The 27196-nt window shown below is 43.2% G+C and overlaps 1 protein-coding gene across 1 annotated transcript; it reads right to left on the bottom strand.

Annotated features, from left to right (window-relative positions):
• On the bottom strand, nucleotides 1–24621 carry Timmdc1 (translocase of inner mitochondrial membrane domain containing 1). The gene is made up of 7 exons (XM_059277394.1): nucleotides 24336–24621; nucleotides 22550–22715; nucleotides 16782–16870; nucleotides 15678–15745; nucleotides 7960–8038; nucleotides 2620–2730; nucleotides 1–552 (listed from the first exon to the last, which is right to left on the bottom strand). The coding sequence occupies exons 1-7, from the start codon at nucleotides 24527–24529 to the stop codon at nucleotides 402–404; spliced, it is 858 nt and encodes a 285-aa protein (XP_059133377.1). The 5' UTR covers nucleotides 24530–24621; the 3' UTR covers nucleotides 1–401.
• Between the last annotated feature and the right edge of the window lie 2575 nt (nucleotides 24622–27196).

Here is a 27196-nt window from a genome sequence, read left to right as displayed (position 1 = left end):
TCCAGAGAACCCAATTTTAGTCTTTTGCGAAGTATTTTACTTGTCTAAAATCTAGCAAGATAGAGAAATACAAGTATTCAGATGGATCAACAATCAGTATAGCTAAGAAAATGTAAGCCAACTCTTTGGGTTGCTTTTTGGTTCTGTTGTGTTTTTGTGGGCGCACATTTTTGAAACAGGGTCTTATTCAAGCTGGCCTCACACCATCTTCCTTTCTCAGCCTCCCAAGCAGTTGGGATTACAGTGTGTAGCAGCCAGCTGTGACTGCTTAATTCTTGATGTAAAGAGAGAAAAGGCAAGGGGCAGTCACTGCTACCACAGGTGCCAGCACTGGCATCTGTCAGGCTGACAAGAAGTAGCCTGGTCTTGGCATTCCTAGACTGTACACAGACCCCTCCTCCTCAGTCCTGGTTTTGTTTATCTGGCGAAGAAGGGTTCCTAGGAAGGTTTAGCAGCTCCTCGATTCTCTGAACATCTTCCTCAGGCCGAACCTTCTCTAAACCACTTTCTATCTCCTCAGGGAAGAGCTTGGTGACTTGCAGTTTTCTTTTCCTACAATCAAAGCATAAACACGTATCAAGTTCTGCTTCGGCACTTGTCCTTACAGAGACGTCAAACGAAAGGGCAACATCTGTCCCGGCCTCCCTGCTTTGCTATGACAACTTATGAGCTGCACTCATACTGCAAAGCCTTTCTTCGCTCTCCCACCCTGCTCCACTTTCAGCCTAACCATGATTTCCACAGCACCAAAATGGACACACTGCGTCCTGCACGTCTCCCCAGTGAAGAGTGGGGGCAAATACACCCTGCGCTGAAGCTACCATTTCAAACTGGGCTGTCCTCCTCCCCTGCAGACTCGGGCCGTTAGCCCCGCCACTCTGCTCTCTCCAGATGTTGTCTCACCTCATAAAGACTGTGCACTGATGGTCTAGGTGACGTCATATAGGCAACTACAGATGCGTATTTATGAAGAGGAGACTCTAACTCCTAAGGGATCAGTCCTTTTCCTAAATAGAAGCTTAGCATCTTCTTTAATTATCAAGGCCACCTACATCTAAAGTCTCAACCCAATCAAATTTGACCATTTTTCTATCAAAACTCTATGGCCAGTCTCTATATTTTCTGTTAGGACGTTTTTAAAAGCTGTTCTATTTCTCCATATTATTTTCAAGCACAGAGGCTGACACATAGAAGTGACATAAACATTTGAACTAACTCTTCTTAGATATACCATACACATACTCGTGATAGATGTAAGCAACGCACTTAAAATTTTCAAATTTATTTTGTGTGTATGGGTGTTTTGCCTGCATGTGTGTCTATGTACCACACGAGTGTCTGGTGCCTGCAGATGCCAGAAGAGGGTATCAGATTGCCCAAAATGGAATTACAGACAATTGTGAGCTGCCATGTGGGTGCTGGGAACCAAATGTAGGTCCCTGGAGGAAGGAGCAGCCAGTGCCACTTCTTCTGTTCCTACGTTTTAACATTATAAAAAAAAAAAAAAAAAAAAAAAAAAAAAAGAAAGAAAAGAAGAGGAGCAGCAGCAAGTACAGTATATCTCCCCTCAGCCACCCAGGAGCTGATCCATGATAAACACTCGCAATGGAGTGCTAGACGGCAGCGGCCAGTCAGGCTTATGTGGAGTCTATCCAGTCAGTTGTCAGTTTCTCCATCTCCCCTACCAAATGGAGAGTACTGACCAGGCCTGTTGGTACAGCCTGTAATCCCAGCTCTCAGGAGGCTGACAAGAGAGGACCACAAGCTCAGAGGCCAGTCTGGGCAACCAGGTGAGATACTGTCTCAAAATGAAAATTAAAAGGTGCTTGGAGACTTGGTCCAGTGGTAGAGTAGTTGTCTAGCATTGAGAAGGTTCTAGTAAGTCTCCAGCACTGAAAAAGATATTGTATATGGATACATGGCATATAACATTTTCACTTTGTGTGTATGTGTGGGTGAGACTAAAGTCTTACTCCATAAACCAAGCTGACCTAGAACTCATGGTGATCCGTCTACATCTCCCCCTGCAAGGCTCCAGGGAATATTGCAGAGGAGGAAGGCAGACAGGTTGTAAGAGCTGGCGGAGCTAGGATGTCGTGAACACTGTCTTCCAGGCATGGACTGGCCACAGCGGTGACCTCAGAGCTGTAATCACCTGAGTAAGACTTGCACACGGCTGGGCCTGCCAGCATTCCAGGGAGGGCTCAGGAGGCTCTGCCCATCCCTGGGTATTATTTCTAGGCAGTTACTGTTTACTGGGGAAGCAGAAGACGCTTTCTTCAGTCACAGAGCCTGCTGTAAGTTGGTCCTGCTCCTGTAAACAACTATTTATCCATGTTCCTGTAGTAATTAAACCCACTGAGTCACAAAAGAGAAAGGGAAAGGAAGGAAAGAAGGACAGACAGACCTAAAGAAAGATCCCGATCAGATTAAAAATAAAATTAGTGTCTTCAATTTTTCCAGGCCCTTAATGAAACAGATTTAAAAGACCATACAGATTAAGAGTGGCAAGCCAGTAAACCAAAGTCTTCTCTGAACTGAGTGGCAGTCGGGAGAGCCCCTCGGTCATCCGTGGGCTGTGCTAGGAAGTCAGAGCAGCAGTCTTCCCACAGTCCTTACCACTCTGCCAGTTTCTGCTCACGGGAAGCCTTTTGGTCCTTCTGTCTCCTCTCCTGAACGGTCTCATCACAGTACTTCTGAAGTGCCATCAGCAGGCCTCCCATAGGCGTGCTAAGGGGAAAACAGAATTCACGGAGAAAGAATTAGCCGCCGACACACAAGTATCCCTGCTCATCAACAGCAGAGCGCTTGCTCGCTGTCAGATACGGAAGCATATGACCATTTAAACATCTCTTTCAAACAGATAAAAACACTGTGGCCATTTTCCTTCTAGGCTGAACAACAAAGAAAAACATTCACCGTAGCTTCCTTGACTGGTAGAAAATAGTAACAAATACAGAAATGGGTTCTTTAAAAAAAAAAATTAACGAATAAGAAATAAACCAAGACAAAGGGGGAAATACATATTTATGACCAGTTCAATTAAGCTGCTCCAAACTGGAGGCCTCTCAGAAAGAAATGACTAGTTCATTCAGGATAGTACCAGCCCCTGGAGGACAAGACATGTGGTGGGGATGGTTTGTTGGGAGGAAGATGCTACTGGCTTTGAGGGACAGAGCCATCAAAGCATCTTAGACTCTAGAGTCTGCTAAGACTGGCAGCTGCTACATCACCAGTTATGCACTAAAAGGTGGACTGGGGTGCTGGAGAGACGGTGTTGTACAAGAGCACTTGCTGCTCTCGCAGAAGACCTAGGTTTGACTCACACTGCCTGTGACTCTGACTCCAAGGAGCCTGATGCCTGTTTCGGCCTCCGAGGGCACCAGGCATGAACTTAATGCACATAAATACATGCAGGTGCTCACATGTACACATAAAATAAAAATACATGAGTCTTTTAAAAAGTCAAACAAAAGAAACTTCCTTAGGGGCTGGTAAAATGCTTGCCATGCAGGCATAAAGACGAGTTTGCATCCCCAGCACCCAAGTAGGAAGTCAGGTATAGACTTGCTCCTACGCTGTCTAGCCAATCTGTGAGCCCCAGGTTCAGTGAGTGAGCCCATCTTAAAAAAGAAAAGTGGATGGGGCTGAGGATGTCACTTAGTGGTAAAGCCCTTACTATCACGTGCAAAGCCCTAGGTCTGAACTCCAGTACCACAAAAACATACAAATAATAAGGTGGAAAGTGACTGAGGAAGACACCCAACACTATTTCTGGCCTCCACACCCATGAACACAAATGCACATGTACACAAAAGCACATTATATGCACAGAAGAAACTGATTTAGGTAATTATCATAGGGACAAACAGAATTTTCTTTCCTGTGTCCTCAAGAAAAAAGTTTTGACTTTGATATAAGTCAAATTCTTTCTGGCTAGAACTTAATAATCTCATTTAAAGATTTTTTTTTTTTTGCTAAGCAAAAGAAATAAAAAACTATATCAGCAGAATGGATAAAGAAAATGTCACACACACGCGCGCATGCAGAGTGGAGAACATTATGCATCATTAAGAAAGGAAACCATTACATGCTACAACATAAGTAAGTCTCAAGCGTGTTATGCTGGGTGAGCTAAGGCAGTGACAAAAGGACAAAACGCTGTGACTCCATCATTCAAATCATCATTCAAATACTACATGGTTCCAGTGTGCACGTCAACATGACAGAAAAGGCAAAGTAGAAGGAAGGTGGCCACCAGCTGGGTGGAGTGGGAGGGAGAATTATAGTGTGATAAATACAGAGTTTCAGGTATAAGACAAAACCATTTTGGAGGTGCTGTACAACAATACTTAAAAATGGCTAAAATGTGGGAGAGACAATAGGAGAGGAGGACCACTAAGAACAAAGTATTATGAAAATGTCATTATGCGTCACTGTGCGTTAATTTTAAAAATTAGTAAAATGGCCAATTGATAAATGTTACATATATAACCACAACAAAAAATGCTTTTGCTGGGATGATCACACAGCAGCTGATAAAGGGGTTCCTAACTGCACACAGCCTGGGCTTTAGCCCCAGCGCTGCACAAAACCAGGAAAACTGAAAGCCCTGTGCTGCGGAGGTAGAGGCAGGAGGAGAAGTCACTGTCAATCTTGGCACATGAGCGGCTTGAGGTCGCCTGAGCTGGTGACCCCATCTTAAAAATTTTTTTCCCACTAGTGTCAACAATTTTCCCTCCAAACCAAGCTGATATAGTAACAATAAAAAAAAAAAAAAAGAAAGAAAGAAAGAAAGAAAGAAAGAAAGAAAGAAAGAAAGAAAGAAAGAAAGAAAGAAAGAAATGTTAGCAGTGGGTTTTGACAAACCAAATTTTGTTAAATTAAAAAAAAATTCCAGGCCGGGCGGTGGTGGTGCACGCCTTTAATCCCAGCACTCAGAGGCAGGCGGATCTTTGTGAGTCCAAGGCCAACCTGGGCTACAGAGTGAGTTCCAGGAAAGGCGCAAAGCTACACAGAAAAACCTTGTCTCAAAAACCAAAAAAAAAAAAAAAAAAAAAATTGCAAAATACAATGTAAATCTAGCCAGGCGTGGTGACTCATGCCTATAACCTCAGCATTCAGAAAGTAGAAGATGATACAAGGTCAAGGCTAGCCTAGCCTACAGAGCATCACAAACCTGTCACCCTCCTGAAAAAGAAAACCATAATCTACAGTGTTACCCAAGCCTGAAAAAGTAGGGTGGGGGGGCAAGCAGAGAGGGAGGGTAACTCATTCGGAAGAATGTCAACTAACGAAAACAGAAGGGTGGCCAGAACTACCTTCCTGTAACCAAGGAGCAGATGTGAATGGATTGTCAAACCCACTACGGGAAAGACAGCGGGAAAGGATGGCAGGAGGGTGACATGGTCTCACTCCACCTATCACCAGGAAAGAACTGCCATTGGGGACTGACTAGAGAGCCGTGTAACCGTGTGACAGAGAGAGGCTGGAAGATTCCCCAATCTGCTGCCCTAATCCCTCCACTGCTGGAACACGGTCCAAGAATGGAGTCATGTAAGTGAGCACTTGTGAGAAAACTAATACATAAATAAATAAATAGATAGATAGATAAAGACAAAAGTCATGTGACCCCAGTTTCTTCGAAACACAAAACTACTCTTGAACCGTGTCTTCGTGCTCCTCCCAGGTACAGCAGATGGGAGCGAGTTTACTTCGGGTTACTCACTATTGCACGCCACTAGTATTCAACTGCCTCCATGGAAAACCATGTTTTTGACACGTGTGGCTTGTCCTTGCGACTGCACACTTTACTCAAAGTATAAATTGCTGACGCTCTGAATAAAGTTGGCTATTGCATGAGACTTTAGTTTGCCTCATTTTTAGGTTCCATTCTCCCCAGGTCCCACCACCTCTAGAGTGGTAAACGCTCCACCGTAACCATGAGGAGACAGTACACCTGTGATTTCACCGCGCTGCATGGAAACACGGATTTTGGGGATTTGAATTAATCAGAAAGGAGATTATCTGGGTGAGCCCTTTAAAAGCTGTTTCCTCTGGCTGCACAGAAGCAGAAGACCCGAAGTGTGAGGAGAGGTATTGCTATTCTGAACATGAATGGTCCATGAGAAAGATGTGGGTAGTCTCTAGGAACAGAAAGGGAGTGTCTGGCTTCCAGTGAGGAAACACACATCTCAGACCTACACAGTTTGACTCAGACCTATAAAGTACACACCAGAGAGTGGTAGGGCTTATCACGTAATAGTTTTAGTTTTATTGTTTATTTTGGGTTTGGTTTACTGCTTTTTTTTTTTTTAGACAAGTGCTCATGTAGCCTAAGCTGGCTATGTACCCAAGGATGACCTTGAACTCCAGTCTTTATATCCTTAGTGCTGGAACTACAGGTGTGTGCCACCATACAAGGCCCCACTTTTACTTTTTGGAGGCATACTGACTCCATACTGACTGTGATATTATCTGTACCACCTTACACTCCCGCCAACAGCACATATGGGTTCCTTTCACCTCTATCCTTGCCAACACAGACTAAAACTAATATATCAAATATTTAAAGTTAACATTATTGTAACGGGTATGTAACATGCCTCTTGATGTGAGCTATACAAGGGCACAACTGTACTTACATAGCATCCCTGCAAAAACATTTAACCCAAATCTAATTGTAAGAATAATCAAAGCAAACTGAGACCCACTCTGGGTACTGCTGTGGTGGCCGAAGGGCTTTGAATACAGACTTTCTATCACAGATGAGCTGGAACATGTTTACCGTGGTACCTGTACTACAAGTTCACCCTAGGAGATGCATCCTGACACATTCAGGGGTGAGATTTTATGAGGTCTCAAATGGTTTGACCAAAAAAGGGAAAAAGGGAAGAATTAATGTATCTCATACATATACAGAGATATAAATAAAAAATATGGCAAATGTCAGCAATTGGTGAATCCAAGTAAAAGTCACATGAGGTCTTTGAGTTTTGTTGTTTGATTTTTGAGTAGTGCTAGGGATTGAACTTAACCTTGTGCATGTTGGGTAAATGCTGTCACTGAACTACATTCCCAGTCCTGATATGGATTTTTGCATAAGGTCTTTTTTTTCCCCCTTTGTTTTTCGAGACAGGGTTTTCTGTGTAGCCCTGGCTGTCCTGGAGCCTGCTCTGTAGACCAGGCTGGCCTTGAACTCAGAAATCTGCCTGCCCCTGCCTCCTGAGTGCTGGGATTAAAGGCTTCGTAAGGTCTTAATATACTCATTAATCCAACTTTTCTGTAGGTTTGAAAGTGTTCAAATTTTTAGCTTTTTAGGTAGGGAAGAAAACTCTTAAATAAAACATGTATTCAGTTAAACAAAACAGATACATTTTAAAATATTATAAAACACACATCCCATACAAACAAATTTCTGGTCATTTTTTCTTGCTCCTTAGGAATGTTTTTGTTTAAATTACAAATAATTTCAGGTATTGGTGATGTTTAAACATATTTTACCCAGTGAAAAGGAATCTTGAATATACATACTATTTAACTCTACTAAGCTGTTTTTTACTATTTTAATTATACAGTGATAACTATAAATAAAACAAGTGGACAGTCAAAGCTGGGGATATGGCTCAGTGATAAAGAATGTATTTTGTTTTTATAGAGGACCTGAGTTTTATTCCTAGCACCCATATCAGGCAGCTTACAACTGCCTGGAACTCCAACTCCAAAGGATCCAACACTCCTTGGGCACATACACAGACAGACACATGGACACATAAATAATAAAAATACACATTTGCAATTTTAAAAAGCAGAGCATTTACTAGCATCTGGTTCAATCCTCTCATACCCCCAAAATAAGAAACTGAACATCACATCATTGTCAATACAGGACATATGTCTTTTAATGTCTCTGAGGACTAAATCTGTTCTTTATTTAGACCAAACCATGTTAACACTTACCCCAACAAAGCTCCAATTATACCACCAGCCACCAGGCCTCGCATACCCAAGTTTACTCTGAAAAGACCTCCTGTGACAGCTATGTAAAAGGGAGGAAAAAGGCAATATTAAATTATCTTTAAATGCTAGACTTCTATTCTTTTTTTGTTTTGTTTTGTTTTGTTTTTTTGTTTTTTTGAGACAGGGTTTCTCTGTGTAGCTTTGCGCCTTTCCTGGAACTCACTCTGTAGCCCAGGCTGGCCTCGAACTCACAGAGATCTGCCTGGCTCTGCCTCCTGAGTGCTGGGATTAAAGGCGTGTGCCACCACCGCCCGGCTAGACTTCTATTCTTTTACAGTAAGAACAAAGACCTCTAAGTGAGCTTTCTGAACCCATCATGAACAGTGTAGTGACAGCCATGAAGGTAACACTCTCTCCACTCCAGCCAAAGGAAGAAAATACTTTGTAAATATTTTAACATTTTAAATATCCTCAGTCTCACCAGGCAGTGGTGGCACATGCCTTTAATCCCAGCACTTGAGGGCAGAGGCAGGCGGATCTCTTGAGTTCGAAGCCAGCCTGGTTTCCAGAGCGAGTTCTAGGACAGCCAGGGCTACACAGAGAAACCCTGTCTCAAAAAACAAAAACAAAAACAAAAAACAAAACAAAACATAAAAACCCTCAGTCTCCTATGGCTCTCATACCATTCTACTTCATCTTTTTGCCCATTTCCTCTTAAACATCGCCAGTTCATTTCATCTTCTCCCACACCTTTAGCCTCTTTCATGTCTTTCTTCTTTGAGGCAACTCTGTCCAAAATTAAGAGACAACAGCAACAACAACCCCTTCACTACCCCAGAAGACTGTATCTTCTCCCAGCCTCCCCCGTCTGTCTGCCTGCTATACTGTGCACTCAGGCAGACCTGCAGAGCAGCAGTTGGCATACAGTGCCCCCTGGTGACCGACACAAGGGGTGCACCCTTTCCACTAGAACTCCATTTCTAGGACACTCGTTTAATTTCCCTTTCTAAAAACAGGGTCTCATGTAACCCAGGATGTCTTCAAACGCGGTAGGGGGCTGAGAATGACCTTGAACTTCTGGCCTCTACACTCTGAGCGCTGACATTACAGTCTACACTACCACCTGGAGTCTACGTGGTGCTGAGGCATGAACCCAGGGCTCCATGCATGCTAAGCAAGCGCTCTATCAACTGTGCTGAATACATTCCAGCTGGTCCCCTTCACTATGCACTTTACAGCTAATGCCATCCTAGGTGCTAAACACTTGTAGCTGTTTAATCTGTTTGTATTTCTATTTAACTACTATATATTCATTTAAATTTTTTCTAAATTAACAAGAACAAAAACCACTTTTAAACTCATTACTCAGAAACAGTACAGTCTTCCAAACAAAATATTTTTAAGAAACAAAATGAAGCCATGTTATATACATTAAACTTTTAATTTTCTCTGAATATATTATTAAATTCCATTATCATTAAATTTTCAGTTTTCAATATTAAAGTTTCCCACAAGATTCTATTGCATGGACATACCACAAATTTTTATCTTAACACCAGATTTCTATTGTAAATGTTTTAAATAAAGGCACTCCTGCACATGAATCTTTATCCATTTGATGGCTTCTTTAAGATGAACTCATAAAAATGAAATTTTGGGACAAGGGGTATGAACATTTTTACTTTAAAGATAATCTTTATTTCAGAATGTGGGTTTGGGAAGGGTATGGGCAGTACACCTGCTGTTAATTGCTGAGTCATCTCCAGGTGAGATGGCTCTTCTTGGTTGCCAACTTGACTAGATCTGGAATTAACTAAAACCCCCAAAGTTGAGAGGCACACCTGTGAGGGATTTTTGCTTAACTGGAAATAGGAAGATCCATTCTAATCCAGATCTTTGCGGTGGGAAGACACACCTTTAACCTGGCCCACACCTTCTGCTGGAAGCCTATATAAGGAGAGGAAGAAGGACACCTGCTCTTTGCCTGCCTGCCTATGCCTGTCTAGCAAGTCCACTGACACTGGAGCCCACTTCTTCGAGATTCTGGCATACACTGAAGACCAGCTCAGACAGACAGCCTCATAGACTCAACAACTACCAGATTCTTGGACCTTCTGTTCATAGGCAGCCATTGTTGGATTAGCTGGACCACAACAAATCCTCCTTCTCTATATCTAGAGATATATTTGTTCTATAAGTTGTTACCCTAGAAAACACTGACTAATACACCAGGGTATGTACATTTTTAAGGCTTTGAACTTAAATTACTACACTTCTATTCAAAAAGGATACACAAAGTTATTGCCAATTAAAAGTATGCAATTGTACACTCTCCTGGTTGGTTTTTTTTTTTTTTTTTTTTTTTTTGAGTAAGGGGCAATGAGGATCTTGTACAGCACAAACTGGCCTGGAACTCACTATGTAGCCCAAGCTGGCCTCAAATTTGTGATCCTTGTGCCTCATTAAAGGTATATAACCACGTATGGATCTTCTGCACTCTGAGTTGATGTTCCCCATTTTCATAGGCTTTAAAAATGGCAGCTAACTTAAATTACACTTCTCTAACTAGTAGAAAAAAGTATATTGCCAGGCAGTGGTGGCACATGCCTTTAATCCCAGCACTCAGGAGACAGAGCCAGGTGGATCTCTGTAAGTTCGAGGCCAGCCTGGTCTACAGAGCGAGATCCAGGACAGGCACCAAAACAACTCAGAGAAATCCTATCTCAAAAAAACTAAAAAAAGAAAAAAAGAAAAAGGTATGTTATTAGTCACCTGTGTTACTTATGTGAGTTAAGTCATGTTTTTGTTTGTTTATCTCCAATCAAGATATCTTTTCTTTTTGATACATAGAGCTTTTATTGAGTACTATCTGAACACATTATTACTCAGGGATCATTATACATTTAATGTCACCTGTAGTATTTTTATGTCGGTCAAAGCTATTCATAATTTCTTGTAACTTAATTTTTATGTTTTAAAACATATACATAAACACATATGTATATTTACATATCTTCCTACTCAGAAAGCCAATACACATACAGCTATATTTCCCCCTAACATTTCATCAATTTGTACTTAAATGTTTTAATGAATCTTACATTTCATTATATTAAATACTGTTGCAATTTGATTTCTTTCCACATTTAGTAACTGTCAATTCTCTCTTCATGTATCTAATATATCACTGTTAGTTTAGATAGACTGTACACTTAGTCTTTATTTCTGATTCTTTGAATTCTGTTCAACAGGTCTGCAAACAACCCCAGTATTCTATATACTGTAATTTTATGCATGTTTATTTTAGATGGAAAGATCCCCTAACTCTTTAGGGAAATCTTTTGCTAAGCTCATAGAATCTACATTTTAGACAGATATTATTAAGTTCTGTATTAAAACAAAAACAACTATAACTTTTATTTGATTGCTTTTCATTTAAAATTTAAGATGAAAAGGCCAGTTTAGTTTTTCTGGTGTGTAGAGGCACTCCAAATAGTTGTGTTTGACACCTCATCACAGGCTTTCCTACAGTACAGCCCCTAACAAAACTAGGCTGTCTGGAACCCCTGCCATAGGACTGTTGACTTCACACCAGGAAGGCTGGGAAGGCACCTACATCTGAATGTGGTGTGCACAGACCTCCAGGCATCTGTGCTAAGGCCCATGGTCCTTATGAGATTGTGTAAAGCAGAGAAGCACATCAGCAGGGCCTGCGGTAGCTCCACGTGTGCTAAGTGTGCTAAGTGTGTCCCCTACAGGGTCAAGCAGGATCTCCTTACTGAGGAGCAGAAACTTTGCTCTGTTTTTTCCTTTTGGTTTTTCAAGACAGTTTCTCTGTGTAGCCTTGGCTGTCCTAGAATGCACAGAGATCTGCCTGCCTTTTCCTCCCAAGTGCTGAGATTAAAAGTGTGCACCATCGGCCAGGCGGTGGTGGCGCACGCCTTTAATCCCAGCACTCGGGAGGCAGAGCCAGGCGGATTTCTGTGAGTTCGAGGCCAGCCTGGGCTACCAAGTGAGTCCCAGGAAAGGCGCAAAGCTACACAGAGAAACCCTGTCTCGAAAAACCAAAAAAAAAAAAAAAAAAAAAAAAAAAGTGTGCACCATCACAGCCTGGCGAGGGGCAGAAACTTTAAGTGCTAAAGGCACAGCAGAGTCAGAAAGCAAAATAAATATGGAGCTTTTTTAAGTCATAAAAGTCAAGGCTTGGTTAAAAAACAAAACAAAGCAAGCCAGTTTAAGTATGAACTGCACAGGAGTGAATCTCTGTGGTTATTTTTCTTGGAGTTTGCTGAACTTCTTAGATGGACAGATTGACATGTTCAAATTTGGAGAGGCTAGTGTTTCTTTCCCAGATACTTTCCCTGCCTCCTCTCTATCTGGTATTTCCATCACACATTAGTGCACTCAATGTATGTTCCTCACTCTTAAAATTCTGTCCTTCAGAAGAAATGATCTCTACTGATCTACTTTCAAGTTCATTCAGCTCTGTTCCTTAAAAATTTTTTTGGCTGGGTGGTGGTGGTGCATGACTTTAATCCCAGCACTCGGGAGGCAGAGGCGGGCAGATCTCTGAGTTTGAGGCCAACCTGGTCTACAGAGTGAGTTCCAAGACAGCCAGGGCTACACAGAGAGACCCTGTCCCAAAAAAAAAAAAAAAGAAACAACAAAAACAAGGACAATTTTTTTTCATACATAGTCTTACTCTATAGCCCACTCTGTACTCAAACTTGAGGTATTCCTCCTGTCTTTGACTTCCGGTTGCTGAGATTACAGATGTGAGGCACCTGCCTGGCTGATTCCTTGCTCTGCTATCTTAAACCTATGGTTCAGCTCTTCTCCAGTAAAAATCTAAAAGTATTTTTATATGTGTACAAATGCACATTTGTATGGTGATATTTTGTTGGTGCTTTAACAAATAAATCTTGCCTGGAGATCAGAGTGCGGAGCTAGCCACTAGTCAGCCATAGAGTCCAGGCAGTGGTGGCACACACCTTTAATCCCAGTAACTGGGAGGCAGAGGCAGACGAATCTCTGTGAATTCAAGGCCATCCTGGGCTACACAAGATTGATCCAGTCTAAAAAAGAAACAGAGCCAGGCAGTGGTAGCATACCTTTGATCCCAGCCCTTGGGATCTCATGCCTTTAATCTCAGCACTAGGGAGGTGGAGACAGGAAGTGATATGGCTGGGCGGAGAGAGGAATGTAAGGCGGGAGGAGACAGGAGCTCAGCTCCTTTTCAGGATGAAGATTCAGTAGAGACCAATTAGGATTCGTGCTACACATTTGTGTGTGTGTGGGGGGGGGGGGGGGGGCGGCGAGCGCATGCAGCATGTATGCAAAGTTCAAAGGACAAGTTCAGGCATGGGTCCTCACTCCACTTAGTTGAGACAAAGGTCTCTTGGCTGTCTTTCAACTCCTTACAGCAGGCTGGCTGGGCCCCAAAGCATCTAAGGATTTTCTGTATCCCATCTCACAACAGGAGTGCTGGAATTACAGATACTTGTGCTGTGTATCTGGCTCTTAAATCGGTTCTGAGGATTTGAACTCAGTCCCTTACACTAACACATAAGTGGTTTACCCACTGAGTCCCATCCCTAGCCGTCCAGTGACTTCTTAATCTCCATTACTGTGTTACCAACACCAGCTATTTTGGTTTGCTTACTTTAAAATCTTCTATCTTTATCACTGCATTTTGATTTGGCATTATCTGAGTTCTTTTGTCAGCTCTTCCCAACATAGTTTCCTTCTCCTTGTTGGGAATTTCCACCCCACCGCACATTTTCCCGTGTCTTATTGCTATTACTGTTGAATATCAACTTTTTCTCTTTTTGAGACAAAGGCTCATGTGGCTCAGGCTAGCCTCAAACTCTCTACATAGACAGGAATGAGCCTGAGTTTCTGATCTTCCTATCTCCATCTCCCAAGTGCTGGAATTACAGGCATGTGCTACAACTTCCAGCTCAAAAATGGACTCATAAAGCAATATATTGCAGCAGCTCTCGAGTTGAACCGTGTCCCTCACATGGCTGAGGTTCTGCATTAGGTAGTGATTTGCCTAGATCAAAATCTATGTCTTTTCCCAAAGAACACAGACACTGATATCTGCCTTCCTGGGAAGAGTCAGCTAACAATTCCTCCTAAGTTTTAATTAAAGCTTCTACCCTTGACCAACAAATCTGTCTGTGGCTTAGAAAATGCATTTAAACTTCAGTTTACATTATCTTTTCTAGCTTTTACTTTCTGTGTCCACAAGAACTCACATACAACCAAAGAAAAACAGCTTGCGAAGGCCCACACTAGTCTCTCCTGAGCACACATAGACCCCCATTATTACCCTCTCTATATGGTGATATTTTATTTGTACTGAAATATGATTTTATTTGTATGTTAATAAGTAAAAGTGCTTGGGGGTCAGAGCTAATGGCAAGCCATAGCAGAAGTCTGGCAGTGGTAGCACACACCCTTAATCCTGATCACATGACAGGCAGATCTCTGTGTGTTCAAGGATACAGCCAGCATGGAGACACACGCCTTTAATCTCAATACCAAACAGAGAAGACCTGGAGGTCTGTATAGACAGGCAGGGATGAGAAGATCATGTGGTTGGGTTTACAACCAATGAGAAGGCAGAACAGAAAGTCAATAAAAAGACACATAGGAAGTAGGTCTCTTTATGAGGGGAAGGACAGCAGCAGCGGGTGGTAAGAAGGTGGTCTTGGTTCTTAGCTACTGCTCTCTGACCTCTGGGGCTTTTAACTCTGCATTTTTTCTGTGTTTCTTATTTAATAAAACCGTTTAGAATTGCATCTATATCTCTATTTGTTTCTGTTTTTATTTTTTTAACATACAGAGTTTTCACATGCTGCCTGGGTTGGCCTTGAACTCGTGGGCTCAAATGATTCTCCTATCTCGGCCTCTCAAGCAGCTACCTCTGGTTTTATTGTCTCCTCAATAGCTCCATTGAAATCCAGCCCTGGTTTACTATTCTATGGCTCGCCCCAAATGAATCAAAACCTTAGGCTAGCTGTGTTAGAAGTCCCTGACTGTAACTGCTTTAAACAAGACACGGAATTTCCTGTGCTCTCTTCCAGAGTGTTCAAAGTGCAGGGATGACAGGCATCTGTCACCACACATCGGTCCTATGCTCTATTTTCAGTGCTTGTTTTAAATGGCGTGTCACCGCTAGAGGAAAGGAGCTTTAAATAAACCAAACTCGTACCTGAGGAAATCTGGTCCTTCCTCCTTCACATCCCAGTCTCACCCGAGTTATTTTCCTTCCTTGTGTTTGGAACACCGCCCTGCTTCTGCAGAACATCTCTAGAGATCTCCTCTGGATGCCCCTGTGAGCCCACCGTCCTGCAGTTTGCTCCTTCCTGTCTGCAGGGGTCAGCTTAAGTGACCCGAAAGGCCTTCAACAACCCTGTCCATGTCAGATCCATGTTCCACCTATTTGCAACTTTCTGTGATAGGAGCTGGGTTTTTTGTTTGTTTGTTTGTTTTCCCATCCTCATGGGTAAAATCTAATGAAAGCAATGATCTTGTCTGCTTTAATAACTACGGAGGGTCAACTATGAGTTATTTGTAAGCATATTTTATATGAATATCGAAAAGGATATAGTGTGAAACCAATCAAAAAATTCCATAGTTCTGATTCATAAACCCTATATATTTTAAGCCATACTTTAAATTAAAATGTGAACAAGAATAAAACATCTTACCTCCAGCAATGACAAAATGGCTCAAGGAATTTTTATTTCGATATACAGTTAGTCCAGTGTTCACTGTGCTGGGAAGAAGGGAGGAAAAAGAAAACATTCATTCAAAGTATATGCCGTTCACCTCCCTGACTGCTACTCTCATTGAAATGATAGTTTTAAAACATCCTATTAGGACTGAAGAGGTAGCTCAGTTGTAGAGTGCTTACCTATTATGCACAAAGTCTGGGTTCAATCCCTGTACCACATCAGACTAGACATAGTAGCTCGTGTCTCTAATCCCAGCATTTGGGAACTGAAGGCAAGAGGATCAGAAATCCAAACTCCTCCTCAGCTACACATCAAGTTCAAAGCCAGACTGGGCCACATGAGACTCTATCTTAAGAAAACAAAAACAAAACCCAGAAACAATAACAACAAAAGTCCTGTATTTTAAAGCCTTGTCCTACTCCAGGCCCCTTCAGGGTGTTCTAGACTAATATGCCTCTGGGTTTTTAGGTAAACCTGGTGAAGAATGAATCAATAAAGCCAAATTTCTAGGACAAATATTCATTCAGAAACAGCAACTTAGAAAAAAGGCTCCACAGAATTTTCCATTCTTCAAAACTTTGATTCCATTCTGGGCATGGTGCACACTGTAATCCCAGGACTTGGGAGGGTAAGATTTCAAGTTTTGAGGGCAGCCTGGGCTACATAGTGAGTTTAAGTTCAGCCTGAGCTACATAGCAAGACATCCATCTCAAAAAAAATGAAAGAAAAAAAGAATCCCTACCCCTGTTTTGACCCTAGTTGTAGAATTCTATCATGGATACAGAACAAATACTGACCCACTTTCCTATGTACATACAAGTTCTTAAGAAAAAGGCATTCTGGGGTCAGTGGCACGGCTGTGTTCAGGGCACCTGCTGCCAAGGCCTGACCTATGCTCAGTCTCCAGGACTGACAGGGCAAAAGGAGAAACGACTCCTCCAAGTTCTTCTCAGACTGCCACACCACACGTTTGAAGACAGCCTAGACTACACTGCGTTCTAGGTCAGCCTGAGATAGAGCAAGACACTGCCCTCCCCCACAGAAGATGACGACGCTCTTGCACAACTGAGAACTTACTTGAATATAGTCACAAACACTGCAGTTCTCCAGCTCCAACGCCAGCCATACCGAATGAAGCCCCTCGTGGCAGCTCGGTGTGCATTTTGCTAAAAATAATTTGTTAAAATGCTGTGAGGTTCCAAGATACTTTGACATTTTCGTTATTCTAAAACTGTACTGCAGAAATGTCAGCTGCAAGTTACTCAGGTACACCTAAACAGAAACATAGAAAAAAAATTTCTAGAACTATCATTAAGTACTAACACTTGAGCAAAAGACTTGGGAGTCAGAGAGAAAAGGGCTAAGAAGCTGTTGGTTCCTACCTGTTTGAGAGACAGCCCTATCTTCTCACGCACTGCTAGCTACATCCCTGACACATGACGGTGAATACTGGAAGGGAATATTTGGCTGCACTGGCACCTGGTTACCAGAGCTACTTTTAACTCTGAGAAGCGGGTACTGTCACCATAATGACCATTCACTGACGTCAACTACATGGTTTACATGTTCCAGTATGACTCCATTCACGGCAAGTTCCACGGCATGGTCATGGCTCAGAATGAGAAGAAACCTGTCATCAGAGAGAAGGCCATCTCCATGTTCCAGGAGTGAGATGCCTTCAGTATGACATGAGGCGATGCTGGTAACAAAGACACTGTAGAGTCTACTGGTGTATTCACCACTACAGAGAAGGCCAGGGCCCACTTGAAGGGTGGAGCCAAAACTGACCATCTCTGCCCCTTCCGCTGATCCCATGCCCATGGTAGAGGTGAACCACACAAGTGTAACATCTCACTCAAGGTCATAAGCAGTACCTCCTGTACCACTGACTGCTTACCCTACCCTCAACCCGGGCCAAGGTCATCCATGACAACTTCAGCATCGTGGAAGGACTTCAACCAGTTTATTCTAGTACAGCCTCCCAGATGACCACGGACAGCTCCTTTGGGAAACTACAGCACGATGGCTGTGGGGCAGCTCTGCAGCTACTGGTGTTGCCAAGGTTGTGAGCAAGGTTGATCAGAGCTAAGGGGAGCTTACTGACATGGCCTTCCAGGTTCCTACCCTCAATAAGTCCATCATGAATCTCATCTGCTGCCTGAAGAAAGCGGCCAAATAAAATGGCATCAAGAAGATAGTAAAACAGATATCAGAAGCCACCCTATTGGGCACACAGGGCTGTATCAAATGCCAGGTTATCTCCTGAATCTTTAACGATGATACCGACTCTTCCACCTTTGAGGCAGAGGTCAGTGCCCTCAATGACTACTTTGTCAAGCTCATTTTCTGATATGATAACCAATATCAGCTAGGCAACAGAGTGGTGGACCTTGCCCACCCGGCCTTCAAGGAGTATGAAGCCCCGGAGTACCCATCACAGCAAGAACACAAGAGGAAGAAGAAGACCCTCGGCTTCTGGGCCCCAACTCAGCTCCCAATGCACTGAGCATCTCCCCTCAGTTTCCATCCCAGACACCCAAAAGAAGTGGAGGGGCTTAGGGAGTCCTACTAGTACCATCAATAAAGTTCACTGTTGGGCTGGGGAGATGGCTCAGCAATTAAGAACACTTGCTGCTCTTCCAGAGAACCTGGGTTCAGTTCCCAGAACCCACATGGTGGCTTATAACAATCCATAATTCCAGTTCCATGAGATCCAACACCCTCTTCTGACTTCTGCAGACAGCAGGCATGTCCATGGTATACACACGTACACATACACACACACACACACACACACACACACACACACGCACAGGCAAAACACTCATACACATTTTAAAAAATAATTTCACTGTAACCCTCACCTTAAAAAAAAAAAAAAAAAAAGAAAGAAAGAAAGGAATAAAAAGAAAAAGAAAAAAGAAAGGCTCAAGAAGTTCTAGTTCCAGCCAGGCACAGTGGCATACACCTGTGAGGCAGGCAGGTCTCTCTGAGTTCGAGGTCAGCCTGATCTACACAGTGAGTTCCAGGACAGCAGAGCTACATAGGAAGACTCTGCCTCAGGAAAAAAAAAAAAAAAATTGCCAGACAGTGGTGGTGTTCTCCTTTAATCCCAGCACTCGGGAAGCAGAGGCAGGCAGATCTCTGTGAGTTCGAGGCCAGCCTGGTCTACAGAGTGAGTTCCAGGACAGCTATGACTGTTTCACAGAGACATCCTGTCTTGAAAGACAACACAAAACAAAACAAAGAAGTGCTATCTTCAACCAACCAGCCTCTCAGTTGAGCAGTAAACACACTGAAAAGTCATAAAACTGAAACAGCAATGCTTCTTACATTCAAGAGAAATGTGTGAAAAGGAAAAAAAAAATGTATGCTAAAGAAATGCTTAATTAAAAGCAAGGATTAAAATAATATAGATATGGGGGGAGAAGGAAAAAATTTTTACTGATAACCCTTTATGCAAAAAAAAGCTGATGGCTTAGCCAAAGGGAGCTAGTCACTAAAGCCTGATAACCCAGGCTTGAGCCTTGGAACCCATAGGAAAAGCTGGATGCAGTGGCTCACGTCTGAACTGAAGCGTGACTCCAGCGAGATGGGAGGAAACAGGAGAATCACCTAGGAACTGGACGGCCTGTTAGCCTAGAGTACATGGAGCAGTAGAAGAAACAAAAGTGACCTTGCCTCTTCAAGGTAGAGGTGACTCCCAACAGTCCACATACATACACAGACAAAAACTAAAATAATAATAATAATAATAATAATAATAATAATAATAATAATAATAATAATAAATAAAGTTAATATATTACTTCATTTACATTCTCCCCAGGAAAGTGCTTTACTTCTAACTAGAGCTTCAGTGGGAAGTTTACCACCCCCATCTTTCGGTGGGAAGGATTAACTTCAGAACTGAAGGGCATGCTGTCTGTCTCCACAGTACGTTTCCATCTATTAGCCTATCATACACCAGGTCTGCTATAACATGAGGTAAAATTTGTATTTGTGAGGACGATAAGAAAATACACCTGACGATCCTAACTCCTATACGATCTCGGGCAAGCCAAAGCTTCTCTAAGAAGTATCAATACAGGGGCTAGGAGAGCTGGAGAGCTGGCTCAGCTGCTAAGAGCACTTGCTGCTCTTGCAGAGGACCTGAGTTTAGTTCCCAGCACCCATGCAGGGTAGCTCACAACTTCAGCTCAGGGGATCTCATGCTTTCCCCCGGCCTCTGCAGGCACCTATACTTACATGGTGCACACACACACATGCACATGCACCATACACACACACACACACACACACACACACACACACAAATTAAAAAATAAAATAAATCTTTAAAGAAAGTATCAGTATGAACTTATATTTTCAAAAGATAGGTAGCAACACTGACCGAGAGGTGTCTGAATGCACATACAGAATATGATCACACACACACACACACACACACACACTTTGGAACTCTATCTGTCCAGTCTAAAAGCAGTAATACTCTGGAAGAGTAGAGTATACCAAGGACTCAGGTCTTGGTTTCTAAATACCAATCTTCCCTAAAAGAAATTCTAGTTCCACCAGATGTGATAGAGCACATCTTAAATCTCAGCACTGGGGAGGCAAAGGCAGGAGGATCTCTGTGAGTTCGAGTCTAGCCTGGTCTGTATAGCAAGTTCCAGAACAGCCAGGACTATGTAAGGAGACCTTGTCTAAAACAAAACCAAAACCAACTCTGAGTTGGCTACCTTCAAGAGCAGGAAAAGAAGAGTAAAAGCTCAGCCAGCCAGCCAGGAATACTGTGAGCTGAAAGTCAGCCTGGACTACCAAGCAAGATCCTTCTTAAAAATAAAAATAAGAAGTGCTTCTGTTTATGTGAGCAGACTACATATACTACGTGTTCCCAGAAGACGGCCGTGAACCTGTAGCTGTCCTAGTGAGTGCTTCTGTTTATGTGAGCAGACTACATACACTACGTGTTCCCAGAAGACGGCCGTGAACCTGTAGCTGTCCTAGTGAGTGCTTCTGTTTATGTGAGCAGACTACATACACTACGTGTTCCCAGAAGACGGCCGTGAACTTGTAGCTGTCCTAGTCTGTGCAGTCCATTCTGAAACGCACACAATGACAAAATTACCCAACATGATTCTCAGAACAACTCATTATTACTTTTATTACTGTTATTATTTAATTAAATGGATGAGTTAATAAATATAATGGGGTAACTACTGCTACTTAGCACAATGCTAACTAATAAATGTAAAAAAAAATGCTAGAATTAGAAAAAGGCCATTCGACAATCATGGCAGTAAAAACAATTTCGGGTAAGAATGAACTGAATTCTAAGAGCACAGGGTAGATGAAAATGGGATATTTAGAAACTCTCAAGGTCTCTAATAAGAATCTGTAAAATACTTCCTTCTTCAAAAGGAAAATAATAGTAATTTCATATTCTAGGAACCTGGCTGATCTTATCTTACCCAAGTAACTAAGAGTCAGAGAACAAATAGGATATGCTTCTCATACAAAATCCTGAAATATCGCCGGGCGGTGGTGGCGCACGCCTTTAATCCCAGCACTCGGGAGGCAGAGCCAGGCGGATCTCTGTGAGTTCGAGGCCGGCCTGGGCTACCAAGTGAGTTCCAGGAAAGGCGCAAAGCTACACGGAGAAACCCTGTCTCGAAAAACCAAAAATAAAAAAAACAAAAAAAAAAAAAAAAAAAAAAAAAAAAAAAAAAAAAAAAAAAAAAAAAAAAAAAACAAACAAAATCCTGAAATATCAATTCTAGGGTCTTTTCCCCTCCTGTCTGTCTGTCTTCATATGTGTGTAAGCATGCCGCACCATTGAGAGGGTCCTTCCCACCATCCTGGGGATCGAGCTCAAAGGTTGTCCGTCCAGCTCGGCAGCAAGCATCTTTAGTCAACAAGCCATCTCAAGGCTCACAAATCGGATTTTTTTTTTTTTTTTTTTTTTTTTTTTTTTTTGAGACAGGGTTTCTCTGTGTAGTTCTGGCTGTCCTGGAACTTACTCTATAGACCAGGCTGGCCTCAAACTCAGAGATCTACCTGTCTCTGCCTCCCAAGTGGAGGGATTCTCTTCAGATCGTAGAAACCTTTCGCCTTTCATAAATCTGAATTTTATCATGAGAAACTGTAGTGGTTTGAAAGAAAACTGGCCCCCAAAGGAAGTGGCACTACTAGCAGATGAGGTCTTGTTGAAGTGGGTGTGGTCTTGTTGGAGGAAGTGCGTCAGTGTGGAGGTGGGCCTTGAGTTATCATGTGCAAGCCATGCCCACTGTCTCAGACCACTTCCTGTTGCCTACATATCAAGATGTAAAACTCTCAGCTCCTTCTCCAGCACCTTGTCTGCCTGCACACTGCCATGTCCCACCATGATGATGATGGACTGAACCTCTGAACTATAAGCCTACCAATTAATGTTTTCCTTTATAAGAGTTGTCGTGGTCATGGTGTCTCTTCACAGCAATAGAAACCCTAAGACAGAAGCTATCAAGCAAATCTGAACTGAGGGGCATCCTACAAATGGTCTATAATCTTTAAAACTGCCCAAGGCCAAGACTGACAGAGAAACTGTTTAAGATTAATGCATTCTAAAGAGGCATGAGGCAAATTCAGTATGTAATCTACTATTAAATGCCAAACTGAAAAAATTATAGTTGAAGAAATAGAAAACTCATCTAGGTACTTTAGCATTAGTACCTCCAGGGTATTAAGTACAGATCTAACTTCTTCACCCTGACATTCCAAAATCCTCCCAACTCAAGACCTAACAAAAATGAAGTATAAAGAGAATAGTTAAACCGGTGTATCCCTATTAGCCCAGCAATACTTACCACAGCATCAAAGCGGTTATGATAAATCTCTGCTTGACTCTGCTCAATGTAGCGCCTTTTAGCATGAATAAAAGCAGGTATTCCTCCATATGCCCAGCCAATGATGCCTGCTGAAAGAGCTGCCCTGCAGATATACTCAACATCCTTTGGAATTCTCTGCTGATCACTAAAAAACCAAAAAGAAAACATTGGGATATTATTCAAAACACTGTGCTCAGAATTATCCCAAATGCTTATACTACATTTTTTGCTGTGGACAGAACTGCTTAAATCCTTTTATGCATTAAACAGTGCAGTTATATAAGAGCAGCACAAGTTGGGTGTAATGATGGACACCTGTAATTACAGCATTCAGGAGGCTGAGTGCTGTGGGATGGTCTTTCTGTATGCTGTGAATATGTGTTGCTATGACTGGTTAATAAAGAAGCTGCTCTGGCCTATGGCAAGTCAGGTTATAGCCAGGCAGGAAATTGAAGAGAGAGATAAGAAGAAGAAAGGCAGGGGAGACACCAGCCTGCAGCCCAAGGAGCAACATGCCAGCAGACCAGTAAAGCCACGGAACACGTGGCAAAACATAGATTAATAGAAATGGGTTAATTTAAGATGTAAGAGCTAGCTAGCAAGAGGCCTGCCACAGGCCATACAGTTTGTAAATAATATTAAGCCTCTGACTGATTATTTTATAAGCAGCTGCGGTACTACAGGGCCTGGCAGGACCAGAGAAAACTTTTTACTACAGCTGAGGTAGGGGGAGCCATGAGTTTGAAGCCAGCCTTTCCTACATAATGAAGCCCTGCTCCAAAAACAGAACAAACAAAATAGCAATACATATTTGTCTTAAACAAAAGCAATCTATGCTATGAGAAAACTAGGATAGTAATTATTCCTGGGAAGAAAGGCACAAGGCGAGCTCCTGGGATACCAGTAACTATTTCCGGTGTTGCTTGCATGGATATACTCATCTATGAAAACTCATTAATAAGTACACTCAGGTATGCTTTTCTAAGTACACAATACAACCCTAGAAATAAAGAAAAACTTTTTTTTTTTTTGTTTTTCGAGACAGGGTTTCTCTGTATAGCTTTGCGCCTTTTTCCTGGAACTCACTTGGTAGTCCAGGCTGGCCTCGAACTCAGAGATCCGACTGGCTCTGCCTCCCGAGTGCTGGGATTAAAGGCATGCGCCATCACCGCCCGGCCAAGAAAAACTTTTGAGTTGGATATAGACTAATACTTTCATTTTTAAATTCTAAGCTAATAAACATCTCATGGGACTCATGAGATTTTTAAGAGCAATACATTAAAAATGGAGGTGGGAACACGGGGGCAGAGAGGAAGAGCAGAGAAGGGAGGGAGAACCGTCGTCGTCACTATTTTTAGTCTCTTGTGCAAAATAAAATAAAATTGACAATTCTCCTCCCCTCCACAACTCCCACTTGAGGTACACATAGGGCCACTACTGGCCAAGAAAGATCAAAGTTTGAGACCAAATGAAATATGAAAGAATGTTAGTGTGGACTTCTAAATATAGTTCCCAGTGATTACTACATGACAACCGGGTTGGTCCAATCTTTCTAGTATATAAAATTAGGCTCTGACACTGTTTTAAGAGCGTGACTTTGAGTCGGACTCAAAAAAATCCAGCGTGTCAACCACCTAGGGAAGGACAGACACTACACAAGCATGGCAGAGAGACCTTCCAGCGTCGCTAGGACCCCAGGCTGGGGCTCGCGCCGGGTGGCGCCGACCCCCGAGGAACCCTCCCCGCACACCCGAGGCATGTTTACTCTTTGACAAACAGCTGCCGGAGGCGGTCCCATCCGGATTCCGGGGGACCGGGTTCCGAGACATAGGACTGCAGCTCCCGATCCTCCACAAAGCCTTGGGAATCCGCAGCCACAGCACCGGCAGCAAAGACTCGGGGCGGAGGACCCCAGGCCCGGCAAAGGAGGCTGCGGGGCGCGGGCGGCGGCGCCTCCATGGCGCCCTCCCCACCCGCGGACAGACAGACACCCCGGGGCCGGCGAGCACCGTGGGAGAGGGTGACCTGCAGAGCGGAGCGGGGGATATAGTCAGGACACTTGAACCTCACTTCCGGTCCTGGACCGGCTCACTCCAGCAGGCACTCGGAAACACGAGACCGGAAGTCCCGCCCCTAGCTGCCCAAATGGCCGAGGGGCGGGGCGGCAGCGGAACCCTGGCCGGGGAAGCCCTTCCGCTCAGGGTTAAGGTGGGTGACGGTGGTGCCCCGGAAGTGAGGTGGCGGCGGTATCTTTTCAGTGAGGTCCTCAGTTGTTTGTGCCCGGTAGCTCTGGTCTACTGGGTCGGGCCCCGCTCAGCTTGAGGTGCTCACGGACTTGGGAGGGCGCTCGCTGAAGATGCAGAAAGCCCACATGGAAGGAAGGCGACAGTACTTTATTCAGTGCACGTGCAGTGCGGAGAGAGACAGGCGATGCGCTTCAGCTAAGCCCGTGCAGCACCAAGCTTGTCTGGGGGCCGGAAGATCCCCAGGCCGAGCAGAGTAATGTCCACTCTTGCCCTGGACATTACGGTGCACCCGAATACCTCCGAGATTTGAGGACGCTTTTGGAAGCATCAACTGTGGCCATTTTTTTTTTCTTTCATATCGTGGGTTCCGCTACAAGTATTCGTATGCTTACTGCTCTGAGAAGGCAAAAGATCTAGAATTTTTTATCGTTTAATGACTGGAACTGTTACTTCCTGTTACCTTCTGCTAAGAACATGTGCTTCCAAGTCTAGTTTTCATTGGAATGCCCTCACTGGATGAAGCGGCGCGTGTCTGTAATTTCAGCCTTTAGGAAGTGGTGCAAGAGGATTATCAGTGCAAGACCTGATTTGGCCATACATGAGGCCAGCCAACCCGAGCTTCACAAGACCACAGCATGGTTCCCAGCACCTACATCAGGCATATCACAACCTCTTGTACTCCAGCTCCAGAGTAGCATACATCCAATTCTGTACTCTTGAACACACATTTTTTAAAAAATATATATATAGTGCTCTATCTGCATATACACCTGCATGCCACAAGAGGGCATAAGATCCCACTATAGATGGCCGTGAGCTTATGTGCTTGCTGGGACTTGAACTCAGGACCTCTGGAAGAGCTGCCAATGCATTTAACTTGAGCCATCTCTCCAGCTCCCACGCCTTTTTTGTTTTGTTTTTTTCAAGACAGGGTTTCTCTGTGTAGCTTTGCGCCTTTTCTGAAACTCTAGCCCAGGCTGGCCTGGAACTCGAGAGATCCACCTGCCTCTGCCTCCCGAGTGCTGGGATTAAAGGCGTGTGCCACCACCACCCGGCTTGCCTTTTTTTAAAAAACAAAACAAAATACCAAGGCAAATTTTTTTTTAAAAGTTCACCAAGGTAAAATATTCCTGGTTTGTTTGTGTAATATTTAATCCGTGGCAGTTACCACATATCTCATATTCTCTTTGCAAACCTACTTTTCTAGTTCTTTGAAAGCACATACTGGATATAAAGCTCAGTGGTGCTCTACAGTCACTTCCATAGAGTACTGAATAAATAACTATGGACTTTCATATGGATATATATAGTAAATAGGATTTGGGGAGTTGATTGTGGCACATCTCTACAGATAAGGTCCAGAGACGTGCCTTAAATGGAACACGCATGAGCACAGCACTGCATTGTTGTAATTTCCTGTTTGCTGATCTCTCTCAAGAGGACTGAAGCTGAATACTCATCTCTCTGCACTTCTGGCTCACCAATCAGTGTTTACCATGAAGCAGCTGTTAAGTAATTAACCACCCCCCACCCCCCCAAAAAAGGTAGGCTTTTTCTGTGTAGCCCTGGCTGTCCTATAACTCTATAGACTAGGCTGGCCTCAGCCTCAGAGATCTGCCTGCTTCAAGTAATTATCTGTTGAATGAAGAATTCAGATCCCAATTCCTGGCTCTCGTTTGCACCTTCTTGGTCCTTTTTTTTTTCAGAGGTGGGCACTGGGATTAAGGTCCTAAGACCAGAAAGACCAACAAATGGATGTGCTGTCTGTCTAGCTTACCTGTAGGAAAAGCTGAGTGCTTGTATTTGTCTGACATTCTTGAGGTCTTGGGACTGATCCTCAGAACTTGAGCTAGTGTCATTCTGGAATCAGGGTAGACTTGGAATGGGGACTGGGCAGAGGTTGGGCAGACGATAAAATCATTTACATATAACTCAAACATCCCCAGGATCCTGTATCCAACAGACACAAATGATAACTGATAGATTTCACTAACTCTGCAGACTGATTTTGTTGTTTTAGGTGGTAATGGGAATTGAACCTATGCCAGGCAAGTGCTCTACCACTCAGCTATATCCTAGCCTCCAAAGATTCACTTTGGCTACTGCTCAGCCTTACTGCGCTATCTCATCTCTCCAACTCTCTTACTCCGTCAGCCTTCCATATTTCCCAAGCTATCAGAACTTACCTTCTTGTACCACAGGGAAGCACTCTGCCTCTCCTGTACTCTGACTATTTTGAAGGGTCACAAAGCAATACTGTCAAAGTCACAAGGTTGTTGTGAGAAGTAATCAAAACACACTTTAACACATACCACTCTTTCATCCTCAGGACATGAGCTTGCAAACAGAGTAACCATCAGTGAAGGATTTCAATCATCAC

Source organism: Peromyscus eremicus, chromosome 12, assembly GCF_949786415.1.
Source record: "Peromyscus eremicus chromosome 12, PerEre_H2_v1, whole genome shotgun sequence".
Classification (NCBI taxonomy): Eukaryota; Metazoa; Chordata; class Mammalia; order Rodentia; family Cricetidae; genus Peromyscus; species Peromyscus eremicus.
This window is presented reverse-complemented; position numbering and strand designations above follow the sequence as displayed.